The following is a 17,160-nucleotide window of genomic DNA, read 5'->3' on the forward strand; positions in this document are numbered from 1 at the left end:
TCTTGGTTTTGTTTGAAGTCCTTCCTTCTCACGTGGACACACTGTGCTGATGTCACACATTGACTCTGAGGAGGCCTTCATCTTCATGCGATTTGTCCTGCATCTCTCGGCGCTCAGTAGTACTTTCCTCACTGAAGTTCAAGGCTATTGGCTAGATTCTTGTCTATGATATTCCATTTAGCTCCATTCTGTAGCCCGCCCATCACACCCCCAACACTGATGCTTCATGAGTGCCTGGCAGGACAGAATGGTAGATGAGAAATGAAGAGATGAACTTATGTCATCTGTTAGAAAATTTATTACAAACTTTTCCTAGCAGGTAACATCCTAATAAACTAGACGCTAAGAAAAGGTATCCTCAGCAGATTAACATGTGGGTTCTACACAGGATCAGAAGAGAGCCTGATTTAAAGTTTAAGGTGGGGCTGCCACATACCAGGGAGGATTTCTGTTTACATCCTTTTATAGAGAATTTGTGTAGTATCATGGCTAAGAGCTTGTCATGTGGTCTTGGGCAAGGAATCTAATCCCTATCTTAATTTCCCACTTAGTAAAAAATCAGGGTATCAACACTATTTTCTTTTATACTTTCTGCCAGGACTAAATGAGCCAATGCACATGAAAGGATCACACAGAGAAATAATAACCCATCTTGGGTGATATCTGGCACTCATACCTGAAAGCAGGTTTTAAACTTCAGAACACATAGACATTTTGCCACACTAGACTTTTAAGCATAGTTTCTCAAGTGATTAGCATGTACTTGCTAAGGGGTCATAAGTAGGTAAAACTCACTATTGTTAATATACATCATGTATTAGTTATTACTTACCAACTATCTTTGACAACAAACAAAAGGTTATGTTACAGACTTCACTATGCATGCTTCTCTTTTATTGTTGTTAATTTTTTAAAGAAAATTATTGAAACACAGTTGGTTTACAATATTGTCTTAGTTTCAGGTGTACAACAAAGTGGTCAGTTATAAGGATTATATATATATATGTATATATATATATACATGCAAAATATATTATTTTTCTACATTTTATCTTCCATTATAGGTTATTATTGATACCAATGAGTATAGTTCACTGTGCTATCTATACAGCACATGCTTATCTTTAAACTATCACATACCTGTAAAGATACAGGTTGTGAGCCAGCCTTTAAATTGATCTTATGGTTAGAGGTAAATGGCTAGAAAAATGAAGAAGCAGAATGGCAGTTAATTAATACTGAAATAAATTTAACTTAAGGAAGAACTTTTGATTCTACAGCCATTAGAGGTTCTGGACAATTATACAATCTAATCTTGCCTACTTTCTAACCCCTCATTCCTACTGATTCAGAACTAATAGAGATCACATTCTACCTGAAGCGTTCCAAAACTTAAGACAGCTACCTCTTCTGAAGATCACTAGAACTTTCTCAGGGACTTTCTTTTAGCATTTACAATTCCTGTGAACTATTTATCCTTAAGTATCTGATTGTGGGGGAAAATGCTCTATTCTCTAAACAAGTGGGGATGTTAGCTCTTTGTGTGTGTGTGTAATACTTAATGGGGCTTCCCTGGAGGCACAGTGGTCAAGAATCCGCCTGTCAATGCAGGAGACGTGGGTTTGATCCTCGGGTAGGGAAGATATCCTGGAGAAGGAAATGGCAACCCACTCCAGTATTCTTGCCTGGGAAATCACATGGACAGAGGAGCCTGGCAGGCTATAGTCCATGGGGTCGCAAAGAGTCAGACATGACTTAGAGACTAAACCACAACAAAGTACTTCACACTGATCAATAAGAAGGTAGCAGCGGTCAGAGGCTGCCCAAGTGCCATTTAAAGAAAAAAAAAAAAAAAAATATATATATATATATAGCAGTGTAATACTATATCTTTACGAGGAAGTAATTAAAACCAGAAGATTTTGAAAAACAGTCAACTCTAGTTCATCTCCCAAATGTCTTGAACTACCACGACTTTCATTACTACTTATGTGGGGTAAACTTGCCCTGCCACTTGTGAGAGAGTAAATGGTGTGTCTTTGATATTTCTCCTTCTCATTCAACAACCATATTCTTCCAACTGCCCTTACAGCTAGAGCCTGTGAGTCTGTTTAAATAGACCACTATAAGAATCTGGAGCTATAAACTCTATACTCATAAAGTGGCCCAGACCTTCACATTTCTTGACATAAAGCTCTTCTGTTTGCAAATAAGAAAGCTTATAAGCCCATCTTTTCAATAGTTAAGGGAAACCACAGAAGCAGCAGAATAGAACAAATATTCCTACATCTTCTTGGATCTTACACCGTGGCTGGGGTTGTCTTAAAACAAAACCAGACCTATTGCTCCCGTGCTGAAATTCTCCACTGGACTTCCATTTCTCTTAGAATAAGGACAAACTCCTTAGTATGGTCCATAAGATCTGGACCTTATTCACCGTTCTCACCTCACTTTATTCATTCTCTTTGACTAGCTTCCCTGGCTTTCTTTCTATTCCTGTAAATGCCAGGCTGAGAGGGTTCATCCTTGTTGTCGTCTGCTGGGAATTTTCCTCACACAGATCGTAGAAGAGCTGGCCCCTGTGCATTTTTCAGGTTTAGGCTCAAAGGTCATTTCTTCAATGTCTTTCCTGAGCTGGCTACCTAAACTAGCCACTCTTTATCCCATTATTAAAATATCTTATCCAGAGCTAGTTGTTGTTTTTGTTGTTTAGTCACTAAGTTGTGTCTGACTCTTTGTGACCCATGGACTGTAGCCTACCAGGCTCTGTTAAGGGATTTCCCAGGCAAGAATATTGGAGTGGGTTACCATTTCCTACTCCAGGGGATCTTCCTGAGCCAGAGATTGAACCCATGTCTCCTGCATTGGAAGCTGGATTCTTTACCATTGTGCCACCTGGGAAGTGGATATTCAGAGCACCTATCACTGCCTAAAATTATGTCTTACTGCTTCTCTTCTGAAAACACTACTAGAATGTAAGCTTTCAGAGGAATGAAATTATTTTCCTCTTTCTGACTCTAACCCAGCACTAAAAATAGAGGCTGAGTAATTTTTTGGTGAGTAAACGTACAAATGAAGCCACGTGTTTTGTCATCCAATAAAGATGACCTCATTGGCTTTAACTCTTAACTTTGTTTATATTAATGAAAATTTATAAAAGAAAGAGCTTCTGGATTAAGAAAACTACTTGATGTCTCCAAGATTCAGTTTTTGCCTGCAAAATGAAAATAATAACACTATCTACCAGAAAGCGTTACTGAGAAGATGGCATGAGCTAATCCATGGAAAGTGCTTAGCACAGAACCTGATACAAATATGTTATCAATATTAGCAGCTATTGATCCATATGGCTTTAAAATATTTAACACCATCTATCACTTAAGATTTCTAGTTACCCTCCTTTATTCTAAGTCTTTCCAAATCTAACAATAACATTTTAAATAGGTGTGGTATTATAATCAAAAAGATATAAAGATTATTACTTGCCCATCTGTCATCACATAGGACATTCCTTGTAGTTTGGAACTCAAACCTCAGACTTGACATCCAATATTAGGGTCTATCTACCATGTCAACACTATCATGGAGCTAAAAAGAGGGCTGAGGAGCTTAGGTAGTAGAAGGCAAGTGGGATGGGGAAAACACATTAATCATACATTAATGGGAAAATCATACATTAGTAGGTGCCATATATTTGAACACAGTATGTTAAACAGTAATAAATATTACAGGGGAAATGAAGTCAAGGTGAAAAGGGACACCTAGAGCCAGGGGAGGGATTTTAGGGTGGTCAGGGAAGACTTCCCCAGCAAAGGAACCTTAGAGTGGAGTTTCTCGGGAGGTGAGAAAACAGGCCGAGTGGATATGTGGGGAAAGGCATTTCAGGCAGAAGGCACAAGCAAGGGAGTGTGGCTGAATTTCAAACAACACGTTATTTACAAAACCAGGTGGCAGGTGAGATTGGCCCTTGGGCTGCAGTTGGCTGGGCCCTCATCCATGTTCCCCACCTGCCTCTTTAACTCTTCTCTGGTTCTCCACTGGTAACTAGCAATTTCCCTGTCTCTGCAGATATTACAGCCTCAGTTATCTCATAGAGACTGCGCGAAACTTTGTGTCCTTTGGATGGGACGAGTAGCAGGATTAAAAATAAGGTTTCTTCCGGTAAAGATTATTGTTGTTTTTAGCTGCTAAGTGGCGTCTGACTCTTTTGCCACCACATGGACTGTAGCCCACCAGCTCCTCTGTTCATGAGATTTCCCAGGCCTGAATACTGGAGTGGGTTTTTATTTCCTTCTCCAGAGGATATTCCCGACCCAGGGGTTGAACCCATGTCTTCTGCTTGGCAGGCAGATTCTTTACCACTGAGCCACACGGTAAAGATTATAAGTATCATCTTTATAGTAATTCTGTCCAAATTCATGTTAAAGATTGCATGCATGTACCATGAAATATATATTTAGCTAACAAATCCATGAAGAAATCAAAGCATACCTCTACTCTCTTACCGCTTTTCATAATAGTCCCTAAAGATACACCCTAAATAAGCAAGGGGTCAATATTTGAGCAATCAATGTATCAAACATTTATAAAGACAATAAAAGGGGCTTGTTATCTGGAACTTATATTTAGTATATAGTTTCACCTCGTGGATTCTTAATATAATGTTGACTGAACCCTGGGTTTCAAATGTTAAATAAGCTATTAATATATCTCAGAAATACGAATCTAAAGTTTTAATCCCTAAACTGTTGGGCCCAAGGAATATTTGATGTTTGGATTTGTACAGTGAGCTGACACAGGTAAACACAGGCAGCTATAAATGGAGTCAAGTGTCATGCAGTGGAAAGAACACACTGGGGCTGGCAGTCAGTGACCTAAGAGCTCATCCTTCCTCTGACACTGGGTGTTGGTATGATACTAGGGTGTTGGTATACTTACTAGGTAAGTTGCCTCCAGATCTCTTACATAGTTTCCCCCACATATGAAAGTGCTTGGTAAATTGTGTAAGGGGTTATAAAAATGGTAGATGTGTTTGATCTTTCTAGTCCTGAATTCTCCATTTCTTTATTCCTCAATAAGAAAAAAGCAATGACTTCCTTTTAATTAGCAATTTACCCTCCTTTAAGGTCCCCACAAGGACAACCCTACAGTACAACCACACTTGGCTAAAACCTATGGATCCAGAGCCTGGATGGATAAACCAACTCATGCCCCAGTGAGTGAAGGTCACTCAGTCATGTCTGATTCTTCACAACCCCACGGACTATACACTCCATGGAATTCTCCAGGCCAGAATACTGGAGTGGGTAGCCTTTCCCTTCTCCAGGGGGATATTCCCAACCCAGGGATCGAACCCAGGTCTCCTGAATTGCAGGCAGATTCTTTACCAGCTGAGCCCCAAGGAAAGCCCCAGGGAGGGGTCATTTAATGCTCTGACCCCAATTGGTTAAAAAAAATGCTACACATTATTATTATATAAGTTGTTATATTTAAGTAAGTAAACTTCTGAAATAAACTATATTACATTTTCTAAAGAACATTCACAGAATTCCAAGGATAAAATACAGCAAACATCATATTATTTGCTAAGAGTGTATCTGAAAGTTGTTTTCTATGTTCCAGAAAATCAAAGAGCTAACATAACAAGTAAATATTTCTAGGGAAGTAGCATTTTTGGGAAGTCAACTATTTGACTTTCACTTTGGGATATTTCCTGAAACTCTGTGTGTAAAATCTGTCAAAATTTTTATGCTTACCACTAATTATTATACATTGATAGTGGTCAAGCCTCTTTGCTTTCTGGGGAAGGGAACTATATTTTCTTCTTTGAAATAGGACAGTGTGAGTGTTTGCTGCTAGCCAAGAAGGAAAGGAGATTTCTAGAGGGACAAATCAGTGATTCCATATGCAAAATGAAATGCATTCTCTTGCCCTTAAATACAAAATAGTACATATTACGAAAGACATTTATTAAAACTATCTAATTTTCCAAAAAGATTAAGGACCTGGGATATCTTCAAACCATATGATACTACTTATATGTGAATCAAACAAAAATGGTACAAATGAACTTACTTACAAAATAGTGTCACAGATGTAGAAAACAAATTCATGGTTAGCAAGGAAGAAAGAGAGGCAGGGATAAATTGAGAGACTGGGATTAACATATATACACTACTATATATAAAATAGGTTACTAATTCATGAACTGACAACTTCCAGATGTACCAGTTGGGTTTTTAAGAGACAGAAACAGAGACCAAATTGCCAACATTTGTTGGATCATGGAGAAAGCAAGGGACTTCCAGAAAAAACATCTACTTCTGTGTCACTAACTATGCTAAAGCCTTTCACTGTGTGGATCACAGCAAACTATGGAAAATTCTTAAAAAGATGGCACTACCAGACCACCTTACTTGTCTCCTGAGTATTATGTGGGTCAAGAAGTGACAGTTAGAACCAGATATGAAACAGACTGGTTCAAAATTGGGAAAGGAGTACAACAAGGCTCTATATTGTCACACTGCTTATTTAACTTAGATCAAGTACATTGTGTGAAATACCGGGCTGGATGAATCATAAGATAGACTCAAGACTGCTGAAAAAAATATCAACAATCTTAGATATGCAGATGATACCACTCTAATGGCAGAAATTGAAGAACTAAAGAGTTTCCTGATGAAGGTGAAAGAGGAGAGTGAAAAAGCTGGCTTAAAACAATATTCAAAAAACTAAGATCATGGCATCCAGTCTCATTATGTCATTACAAATGGAGAAAAAGTGGAAGTAGTGACAGATTTTATCTTCTTGGTCTCCAAAATCACTGTGGACGGTGAGTGCAGCCATGAAATTCAAAGATGCTTGCTCCTTGGAAGGAAAGCTATGAGAAACTTAGATAGCATATTAAAATGAGATGTCACTTTGCTGACAAAGGTAGATATAGGAAAAGCTATGACTTTTCCAGTAGTTATATATGGATGTGAATTGGACCATAAAGAAGGTTGAGTGGTATAGAATTGATGCTTTCAAACTGTGGTGCTGGAGAAGCCTCTTGAGAGTTCTCTGGAGTGCAAGGAGATCAAACTAGTCAATCCTAAAGGAAATCAACCCAGAATATTCATTGGAAGGGCTGATGCTGAAGCAGAAGCTCAAATACTTTGGCCACCTGACGAGAAGAGTCAACTCACTGGAAAAGACCCTGATGCTGGGACAGATGGAAGGGAGCAAAAAGAGAAGGGAGCAACAGAGGGTGAGATGGTTAGATAGTATCACCAACTCAATGGACATGAATTTGAGCAAACTCCAGGAGACCGTGGAGGACAGAGGAGCCTGGTGTGCTGAGTCCACGAGGTTGCAGAGTCAGACATGACTTAGTGACTGAACAATAACAACAACAACAACAACAGCACAGTATAGCACAGGGAACTCCATTCAATACTCTATAATGACCTATATGGGAAGAGTCTTAAAAAGAATGGATATATGAATACATACAACTGATTCACTTTGGTGTACAGCAGAAACTTACACAATATTGTGAAACAACTATACTCTAACAAAAATGAATCTAAAAAAATAAAAGACCATTTATGATAGCATCCAGAGTAAGAAATAATTTAACAAAATATGAGTGAAACAATAATACATTGTTGAGAAAACTTAATAAAAGCATAAATGAGCACTATACCATGCTTATAGTTTGGAAGACTCAGTATTAAGATATCAGCTCTTCTCAAATTGATCTATAGATTCAGCAAGATCTCAATTGAAATCACAGGAAGCAATTTTGTGGAAATTGATAAGCTGAAGCGAAAATTTATACAGAGATGGAAAAGACTTAGAATAGTCAAAACACTTTTGAAAGAGAATAAAGATGGAAAGCTTCTATTTCCAGATTTCAAAATATTTTATAAAAGTCAGAGATGAAGACTGTGTGGCATTGGCTTAAGGATAGATATATAAGTTTATAGGATAGAACAAAGTCCAGATGGACTCACACATTTGTGATCAATTGATTTTTGTCAAAGGTGTCAAGGTATTTCAATGGAAGAAAGAGTCTTTTCAACAACTCATGCTGGGAAAAGTGTATATACCAATGCGGGGTGACCTTTGACCCTTATCTCACACAGTACACAAAAATAACCCTGAATTTACCTGGAAAAAAAAAATATGAAAAAAACAAAACATAGAAAAAAGTGACTGTGACCATGAGGAGGCAAAAATATCTAAAGACACAAAAAGCATACACTGTAGAAAATAAAAGTGATAAACTGACTTTCATTAAAATTAAATACTTCTGCTTCTAGGAAACAACATTAAGAAAGTGAAAAGTAAAGTCACAGACTGGGATATTGGTAATGCATATATCTGAGGATTCTTATTCACAATATAAAACGTACTGTTAGAATAAAAAGACACAAAGCAATTAAAATGTAGGCAAAAAATTTTGATAACACTTCACAAAAGAAGATATACAAATGGCCAACAAGTGCATGAATAACAAGTGTTCCACATCATTAATCAAAAGTAAAATGTAAATATATATCTATAGAGCATGAAAATAGCTAAAATTAAGAAGGCTGATAATACCAAGTGTTTCTAGGGTTAGGGAGCAACTGGCCCTCTCATACATCCTTGGTGAGATTGTAAAATGTTACATTCAGGAAAATAGTGTGACATTCTCTTACAAAGTTAAATAGTTTCCACATGATCCAGCAATAACTCTGCTAGGTATTTATTCAAGAAAAAAGTATGTTCATATAAAGGCTTATACATGAATGCTCATAGCAGCTTTTTTCATAATTCAAAATAGAAAAAAAAAAGCCTCCAAATAAGTGAATGGGTAAACAAAATATAGCATATCCATACAATGGATGCATATACAAATAAAGCTCAAAAATTATGAGTAAAAACAGTCTAGATGCAAGACTGTATACTATTAATATATGATTTTATTTATATGGAATTCTAGCAAAGGTAAAAATAATCCATGTTAGAAAGCATAAAGGTTGCCTGGGACTGAAGGTCAAGGGGACTGACTGCAAGCAGGCCTGAGAAACCTCCGTGGTGAAGTAGAAATGTTCTCTATCCCGACTGTGATGTGCTCAGGTGCATACATTTTATTGCATATAAATTGAACCCCAAAGAGATAACTAAAGAATCCCAATCAACAAATTCTATGGACATTTGGCAAATGCAGAAAGTAAAACACACTATGCACATAAAAGCATAAACATAAACACATGTATTCCAGAAGGAGTGTAAAATATTAGCACAATTGTGAACATGAGAAATTGTGTAGCTACTTTAGATATTAAGCTGCTGATGTGACAACATGTGTGTTACTGAGTTCACCTAAGCTGATTTGGTGGTGTAGGTTTGGGTTTTGGGATTTTGATGACCAATCTGCTATGTTCTAAAGCAGGGCTTATTCCTTATTTTACTAGGACATAGGACACTTCTTCAAGCATCTTCATTAAACAAGAATGTATTATGTACTGTCTTAGTTATTCAGTAGGAAACAGTGTTCAGATACCATCTGATTTTTATCCTCTAAATCTTAGGTAGGTGGGGCTTCCCAGATGGCTCTAGTGGTAAAGAACCCAGTTACCAATGCAGGAGACATGAGAATCACAGGTTTGATCCCTGAGTTGGGAAGATCCGCTGGAGAAGGGCATGGCAACCCACTCCAGTACTCTTGCCTGGAGAAACTCACTGAAAGAGGAGTCTGGCTGGCTACAGTCCATGAGGTCACAAAGGACAGGACATGACTGAAGCAACTTAGCGTGCATGCATAGGTTGGTGGAAGACAAGTACATAAATGATTCTAGTACAGTAAAAGTGTGGAACTTTCCATGACAGAGTAAAAACCACACAGCTTAATTTTAGAAAGACAAAACTTCACAAGAGAGATGACCACTTTAGCTCAGTCTTAATGGGTCACACTGAATATGCAAATATTTAATTTGCAGGGAGGTCTGGGAAGGCATTCAAGAAAGAAGGTGCTCCATGACAAAAGCTACCAAGGTGAGAAATATCTAGGCAGGTAATTTCTTAGCTGGAAGCTGGGGTGCTTAAAGGGGGATATAAAACTGGAATCTAAGCTGGAGTTTCAATTCATCCCATAACTGGCTTGGAACTTCTGATGGCTTTTTTAAAAAGGCAGTTAGTGACAAGCACAGAGCTGTAGAGTAGAAATATTAATCTGGTAGCATGTATAGAATGAATGAATGTGGAGTAAGACTAGAGGTAGCACATGCAAGCGTGTACACTCAGTCGTGTCTGACTCTTTTGCAACCCCGTGGGTGGTAGCCCGCCAGGCTCCTCTTTCCATGGGATTTCCGAGGCAAGAATACTGGAGTGGGTTGCCATTCCCTTCTCCAGGGAATCTTCCTGACCCAGGGATTGAACCATGTCTCTGACTAGAGGTAGAGACACCCATTAAGAGGCCATTTCAACGGCTCAGGTGGGACAACTGAACCAGGACAGTAGCAAGGCGGATCTCAATAAGAAAGCAGAATTGAGATATTGTGAAGGTAGAAACACTGGGATAAATTGTACATGGGTGATGAGGAAGAGGAAGCATAGTCCCACAATGCCAAGGCTGGGTGCCCATCAGGGGTTCAACTGGTGCTTACCCCTCCAGCTGTTAATCTCATGACACAGCACCATGACTGTCAGAGCCCATTGACGTGTCTGCCCATCAGGAGGGCCATGGCAGAGCCATATACAGTGGCTGGAGATGCTGACGTGGCACTCATTGCACCCAAACACCAAAACAACACCCACGGTTTACTAGGTGGAGAAAGCAAGAGGACAGCCTTCAAAAACCCTAATTTGGAATTGTGGATTACCCATGAATTTGGCATATGAACTTAGGTGAGTGACTCTTATTACTGAGCTTTTGAATCCCCCCATCAGTAAAAGAGAGACAAACACCTCTATCTGTGCTTATCACTCATGTTTTTCTGCGAGATCCACAAAGCATTTTGGAAATGGAAAAGCCCTGTGTAAAGAGGAATTACTAATATTACAGTCACTGTCCTCTACAAGCAATCGCCTCCATCCTCAGCTTTATACAGATCCAAGTATTACTAGCATCTGACCCAAAACCTGTACCTGTATCCATCCCTCTCCATATCCTATCTCTTCTTTGTTTCTCTGATCCTGGAATTGCATGATATTTAGTAAGAGGATTACCCTAAAGCGTTCTCCCAAATGCGACCAATTCTCTGCCGGACACCCGATCTATACCACCTTCTCTTTTCCACAATGGAAGGAAATTTAAATATTTTGATATTATTTGAATATTTGAAATGCCACTATATCAACATTCTCAGGTATTTTCTTACTCTCAACAATTCCCAGGTCTTGGGGGCCTGTCAACACTGACCCCAGCAGTTCATTACCTTCACTCTCCTCTCTGAAACATTAAATATCTTCCAGTTTCAAACACTAAATGAACAGCAGCGATCGATTCTGACTCTGAACAAACCAACATAAAACTTTGTGTTGGATTTATTAAAATGTAGTTTGTTGATCTCCAAGTTCTCCCCATCCTGAAAGATTTTCCAAGGAAATTTTACCAGATGATTTTAGAATGTAACCTAACTCCCACACCAGGTGGGCCTCCACAGCTTTCCCGAGATGCATAGTACCAGCACTCTTCATATTATGGAGCAAATGCTGAGCACCAAAGAACTGATGTTTTCAAACTATGGTGCTGGAGAAGACTCTTGAAAGTTCCTTGGACAGCAAGGAGATCAAACCAATGAATCCTAAAGGAAATCAACTCTGAATATTCTCTGGAAGGAGTGATGCTAAAGCTGAAGTTCCAATACTTTGGCCACCTGACGCGAAGAGCTGACTCACTGGAAAAGACCCTGATGCTGGGAAAGACTGAGGGCAAGAGAAGAAGTGGGTGACAGAGGATGAGATGGTTGGATGGCATCATCGACTCAATGGACATGAGTTGAGCAAACCCTGGGAAATAGTGAATGCCTGTTGCAGTTCATGGGGTTGCAAAGAGTTGGGACACAACTGAGCAACTGAACGACAATAACGTCTGTCTCTTCACCAGAGCCAAGGCTGTCATAGATTAGGTTTATGACAAGGAAGTGGAGCCTCGAGGTCCTGACTCTGGGGCTTTCAAACGCTGACTCACCTCACATGAAAATTAGAGAAAATACTCATCCCATCTCACAGGAATGTGAAGCCAACACACAGGAAACAGTTCTGTGAACAACACAGCAACCCACAGATATAAGCTTTTATAAAATGGCAAAGAGAAGAGATTCCACTGTGACTTTAAGAGGATTTCCAGCGAGAAGGGAACATTTCTCTCTTAAACAACTAAAAAAACTTGCTTATAACAATATTTTTCAAGGAACTCAGCTCAGATGGTCCAGGAAACACATTATGGTCTACCGTAGCATGCAAATTCATTGCTCAGCACATTATGGAAATACAAATATAATCACGATCCCCTAAGCCTTGCAGGTTCTGACTTGGGCTTCTCCTTCCTTTCTTCATTCTTTTCTTCCTTTCTTTTTCTTTTCCTTTTCTTTCCTATTTTCTCCTTCCTTTCTTCTACCTCCTCTTTTATATTATACCACGGCATGGAGAAATTAAAGCAGCTTTTCTCAAACATAGAGGAGATCATTTCTTACATTTTTAAAAACCTTTTTCCTTAATGGGTTAAATGCCAAATCCCTAAGAACTTCTTGAGGTAACAAAAGATAATTGTTTTAAGCCACAGAGGTATATTTTCCATCGGTGCCTAAAAAAGTTGGAAATAAATGAAAGCCAGTGTAAAAGCTGAATCCAAGTCCTCACTTGGCAATTATTCAGCCCTTGGAAATTTCCAGGCCCTTTGCAATCATTAATTAATTAGTGAAGATGACATTCCACTTTACAGAGGCTGAGAGCGTGACATAAAAAGGTCTAGAGGCTTTCCTAAAGCTGAAAGAAGAATGTCAAGGGAGGAACTGGGATTAGAATTAGGAGCTCATTTCTCAAGCCAAGAGTCACATTGCTTAGCCAAGCCAAGTCACTATTTGAGACAATAGGGTTCCCTGTGAACAGGTGCAGTTGAATACAGTAGTGTTCTGCTCAAAGATCAACTGTGAAAGAGACCACCCCTTCATCCATCAATGGCCCCCAACACACCCCAGACAATATCTGTAGCTTCATCAGCCTCTTTCCCATTTCCCCAAACAAAGACAGATGGTTAAATATCAACCTCTAACCACTCTCCTTAATAATCACTGCAAAAAGTACATGATTTGATTTTCATTTTTAAAATGTATAGTATGATGTTAAAACACATGACACTGTTGAAAAATAAATATTTCAGATTTTTTTATTTTATTTTATTTTTAAACTTTATAAAATTGTATTAATTTTGCCAAATTAATGACAAAAAATCTATTGATATCCAGGATCTTCAATATTGGAATGGATCACCCTGAATAATTATCTTATTCCAATAAGGAAAATAAAGTTTCAAGCTTTCTGCAGAGTGGTTAATAGAAATTCATTCTGTCATCTCAAGTAAGTTGATGAAGACAGGACCAAATATTAGTGATATGTCTGGACCTAATAGTTTAGATCCAGGTCTTGCAGTGGGCACAGATTCTTTTTCCTATTCCACTGGATTGGTTCCAGATTGCCCAGAGACATGGTGGGAAAACAGGAAACTTGAATTTGGGTTCAGTACTTCTCACCAGGTCATTCTCTCCACCTAGACATACTTTTGCTCTGTCTCATGTCTGTTTCCCCAGGTTGGGTAATAGGATCATTAAACAACTCAGGCCTGAGTCCCCTGCCCTTATGATGATCACCCAGTAATCCTATTACAGTCAGGGTGTTTCAGACAGGGCAAAACTGCATAGCTATTTGAACTTAAACAGTGAAGGCCATTGTCCCAACCTAAACTTTCAATCTTCTATAGGAGAATTTGTTGCGGTTGTCCCAAAGTGAGGTAAAGCTAAATAACCCCATTTTTTTCTCAACAGGTCACTTCAGGGCCAGGAGGGATGAAAACAAATATGCTGCAATGTTAACAAAGGGCAAGGCTGCCCAGGTTGGCTATTTTGGGCAATATTAAAAAAAAAATAAAAATAAAACAGAAAACCCTGAATAACATTTCTTTTCATAAAGAGATTTTTCAAAAGAAAGTCTGTCCAAGAGTAATGTCTCAGAAACACTTAACATTTTTGCCTGGAGCCTTTATGTTGGAAAATGATCATGGCTGGTTCACTTCTGTGTAATGGGCATTTGTAAGATAGATGGATACCTCTAGCTATCCTCAGGCCTCACCTTCTAGGAAGGGTTCCTTACCCCTAAGGAACCTAAAATCCACCTGCACCAGAGCTGATGCTTTCATGTGAGAACAGTGATTGAATAAACTCCCTGGAAGAGTGAGGACCTCACTAATTTTTGTTATAATATTGAAAATGCAAATGGATATGTCTTGAAATTGACGATCTCAAATGTGTAAAGGGTTAAATATATATGATACAAACTTCCATCCACCCAGGTTACCAATGAACTTCTATTTAATCCAGGCTTCTTCAATTTCTGATTTCTCATGGTTCTGACTAAAGGGAAGGGAAAGCTTGGTTTTAACACAATGGCTGGAAACTAGATTTGTTTCTCCATCTCACTCCTTCCAAGTAACTCTCCTTGGTTCCTCTTTTCAAGGTGAGAGGAAACATCATCATGTTGGTTCCAGCAGTCAAGAAAAACCCAAGCTGTAGGTGACTAGGTGTGTACAGTATTGTATACTGCCTAGTCATAAGAAGTTCATAACTAAACATGTTGACTTAAAACTAATACAAGCTTGAAATTAAATCAAACAATAAACAAGAGAACTGTCATAAAGAAATTTTTTAAGTTGCCTAATAGAATTAAAGGTTGGAGAGTAATATTTTTTCCTGGAGGCTCACTGATGTAGATAAACAAGGGCCACTGCACTCCAGCCCCCTCCCAAAGAAAATTAGACAAGGTATCTGTATTACCTTAGCCTCAGCTGTCTCCTGGGCCCTTATCCACTTGTTCTTCCCTAGCAGTCACTGTGGCACCAACTTTGCCTGGGTTGTGACCACCTTCACAAGAGCCCAATCTGACAGCAGTTCATCTTGTGTTGCCCTGAGCACCTCTCACCTCCACACCTAGGGATTCCCTACCCCTGCTAAGACATCAGATGCTTCAGATCTATTTAGTGACCAAGTAAATGCAACATCTAAGTGTGAGGAAGTCTCTAACCCACGGTAGAAGGCTTTGATCAACAGGAAACAAGAGCGGGAAAATAAATTATTTTTCCTTCTTTCCCATGGGAGAGATTATCCTGAGCTGCTATGGTTCATATGGTCTTTTGGAAGCTGGTCCTTCAAAACTGAACAATTAGTTGTTCTTGATACTTAACAGATTTCATATTGATAACACTCTCCCATATCCCCAAATAGGATCTCCCCATTTTCCTGCCTCTATCCAAGCACTTCCTTCAGACTGCACTTTTTAATGAAATAAAAGTAGCACATATATTAATACTTTTGCCTTAGGATCTGCTTTCTGGGGAAGGCAGGCCGAGATAGGTACCCTTTTTTCCCACCACTATGTTAATAAGTTTCCTACCTTCGGTTGCAGTGGTGGTACACAGGGGGCTGGAACAGGATCTGTGATATAGGTCTTCTTGGGACCAGCAACTGCATACATCCCAGCAGGGTTCTGGTTCCCAGGGCCAGAAGGAGTATACCCTTGTTCCCGCTTCCAGGTATTTGGATGGCCTTGTTGACCATAGGAAGGATCAGAGTCATTTTTGCCCCCATAGCCAGGCCCCACTGCGCAATAGGGTTCATAATAGCGTCCTTGGTTGGGAGCATACCCATACCCAGGCTCAGGCTGAAGTCCTGGTGGTGGAACATATGCATAATCCATGCCTCCCCGTGTAGAAGGAGGTGGACCCTGGCCAGACATAGGAACTGGTTGAGTGTTATAACCTTGGGCCCCTGGCCCTGAACCATAAAATTGTCCTGGTGAAGGAGCAGCCATGTAATGGGAGCTGGGCTGGGCTGACTTCACCTGCACATTGAAGGTAGGTCTTGAAGGGGTGGATGCTGTAGTGTAAGAAGCTGGAACAGGCTGAGGCTGGGGTTTTAGTGTTCCAATTGGAGCCACAGGGATTGGTCCAGCCTGGGGTGCAGGCTGTGGCTTCATTGTAGACTTCTTAGTTGCTGTCAGAGGGGGTTGGTTTGGTATGACCATTCTCTTATGTCCTGTGACAGGGGTGGAGACTGGAGGAGAAGCTGTTGAACTAGTAGTACCCTAAAGCAGGAGAGAGAAAAGGAAAAAAAAAAAGACAAAGATTACTGCTAATGCAAAATAAATGTACATAAACAAATATTAATAAATGTTATTATATTTTTGTATTAACTCTGCAAAACAAAAAGAAGGCATGGCTCCTGCCATCTAAGAGTTCACAGACTAACACAAAAATCAACTGTGCTTCTGTGCAATGAACAATCCAGAAAAGAAACTAAGGAAACAATTCCACTTATAATAACATCAGAAAGAAAGAAAAAAAAACTTAACCAAAGAGGTGAAAGAATTACACACTGAAAAGTACAAAATACTGCTGATAAACTAAAGAAGACACAACTAAATGGAAAGACACGCAATCTTCATGGATTGAAAGACAATATTGTAAATATGTTAATACTATCCATAGAAATCTACAGATTTAATGTAATCCCTGTAAAAATTCCAACTGAACTTTTCTGAAAAATGGAATCTCAAGAGACTGAATAGCCAAAACAACCTTAAAAGAAGATTGAAGTTCCCACATGCAATTTCAAAATTTATTACAAAATTATAATAAGCAAACAATGTTCTCCTGGCATAAAGACAAACATAGACCAATGAGATAGAACAGAGAACCCAGAAATGAACCCTTGCATACACGGTCACTTGACTTTTGACTTGGGTGCCAAGATCATTTGATGGGGAAAGGATAGTTTTTACAATAAGTGGTGCTGGGAATACCAGACATCCACATGTAAAAGAATGAAGCTGGACCCTTACTTTACACCTCATACAAAGAATAACACCAAATCAAAATGTAAGAGAGAAAGCTCTTTTTTTAAAAATAGAGGGAAAAAA

The 17,160-nt window shown here is 39.1% G+C and overlaps 1 protein-coding gene across 19 annotated transcripts in view; it reads right to left on the minus strand.

Moving 5' to 3' along the window:
• Positions 1 to 17,160, minus strand: part of LPP (LIM domain containing preferred translocation partner in lipoma) — a 757,468-nt gene that overhangs the window by 279,157 nt on the left and 461,151 nt on the right. For all 19 annotated transcript variants that reach the window (XM_055568750.1, XM_055568742.1, XM_055568745.1 and 16 more), the window contains one exon: positions 15,637 to 16,326. In XM_055568750.1, the coding sequence (XP_055424725.1) occupies positions 15,637 to 16,326 (690 nt within the window). The remainder of the gene's footprint in view (positions 1 to 15,636; positions 16,327 to 17,160) is intronic.

The sequence above is a fragment of the Bubalus kerabau genome, chromosome 2 (genome assembly GCF_029407905.1).
Source record: "Bubalus kerabau isolate K-KA32 ecotype Philippines breed swamp buffalo chromosome 2, PCC_UOA_SB_1v2, whole genome shotgun sequence".
NCBI classification, from domain to species: domain Eukaryota; kingdom Metazoa; phylum Chordata; class Mammalia; order Artiodactyla; family Bovidae; genus Bubalus; species Bubalus kerabau.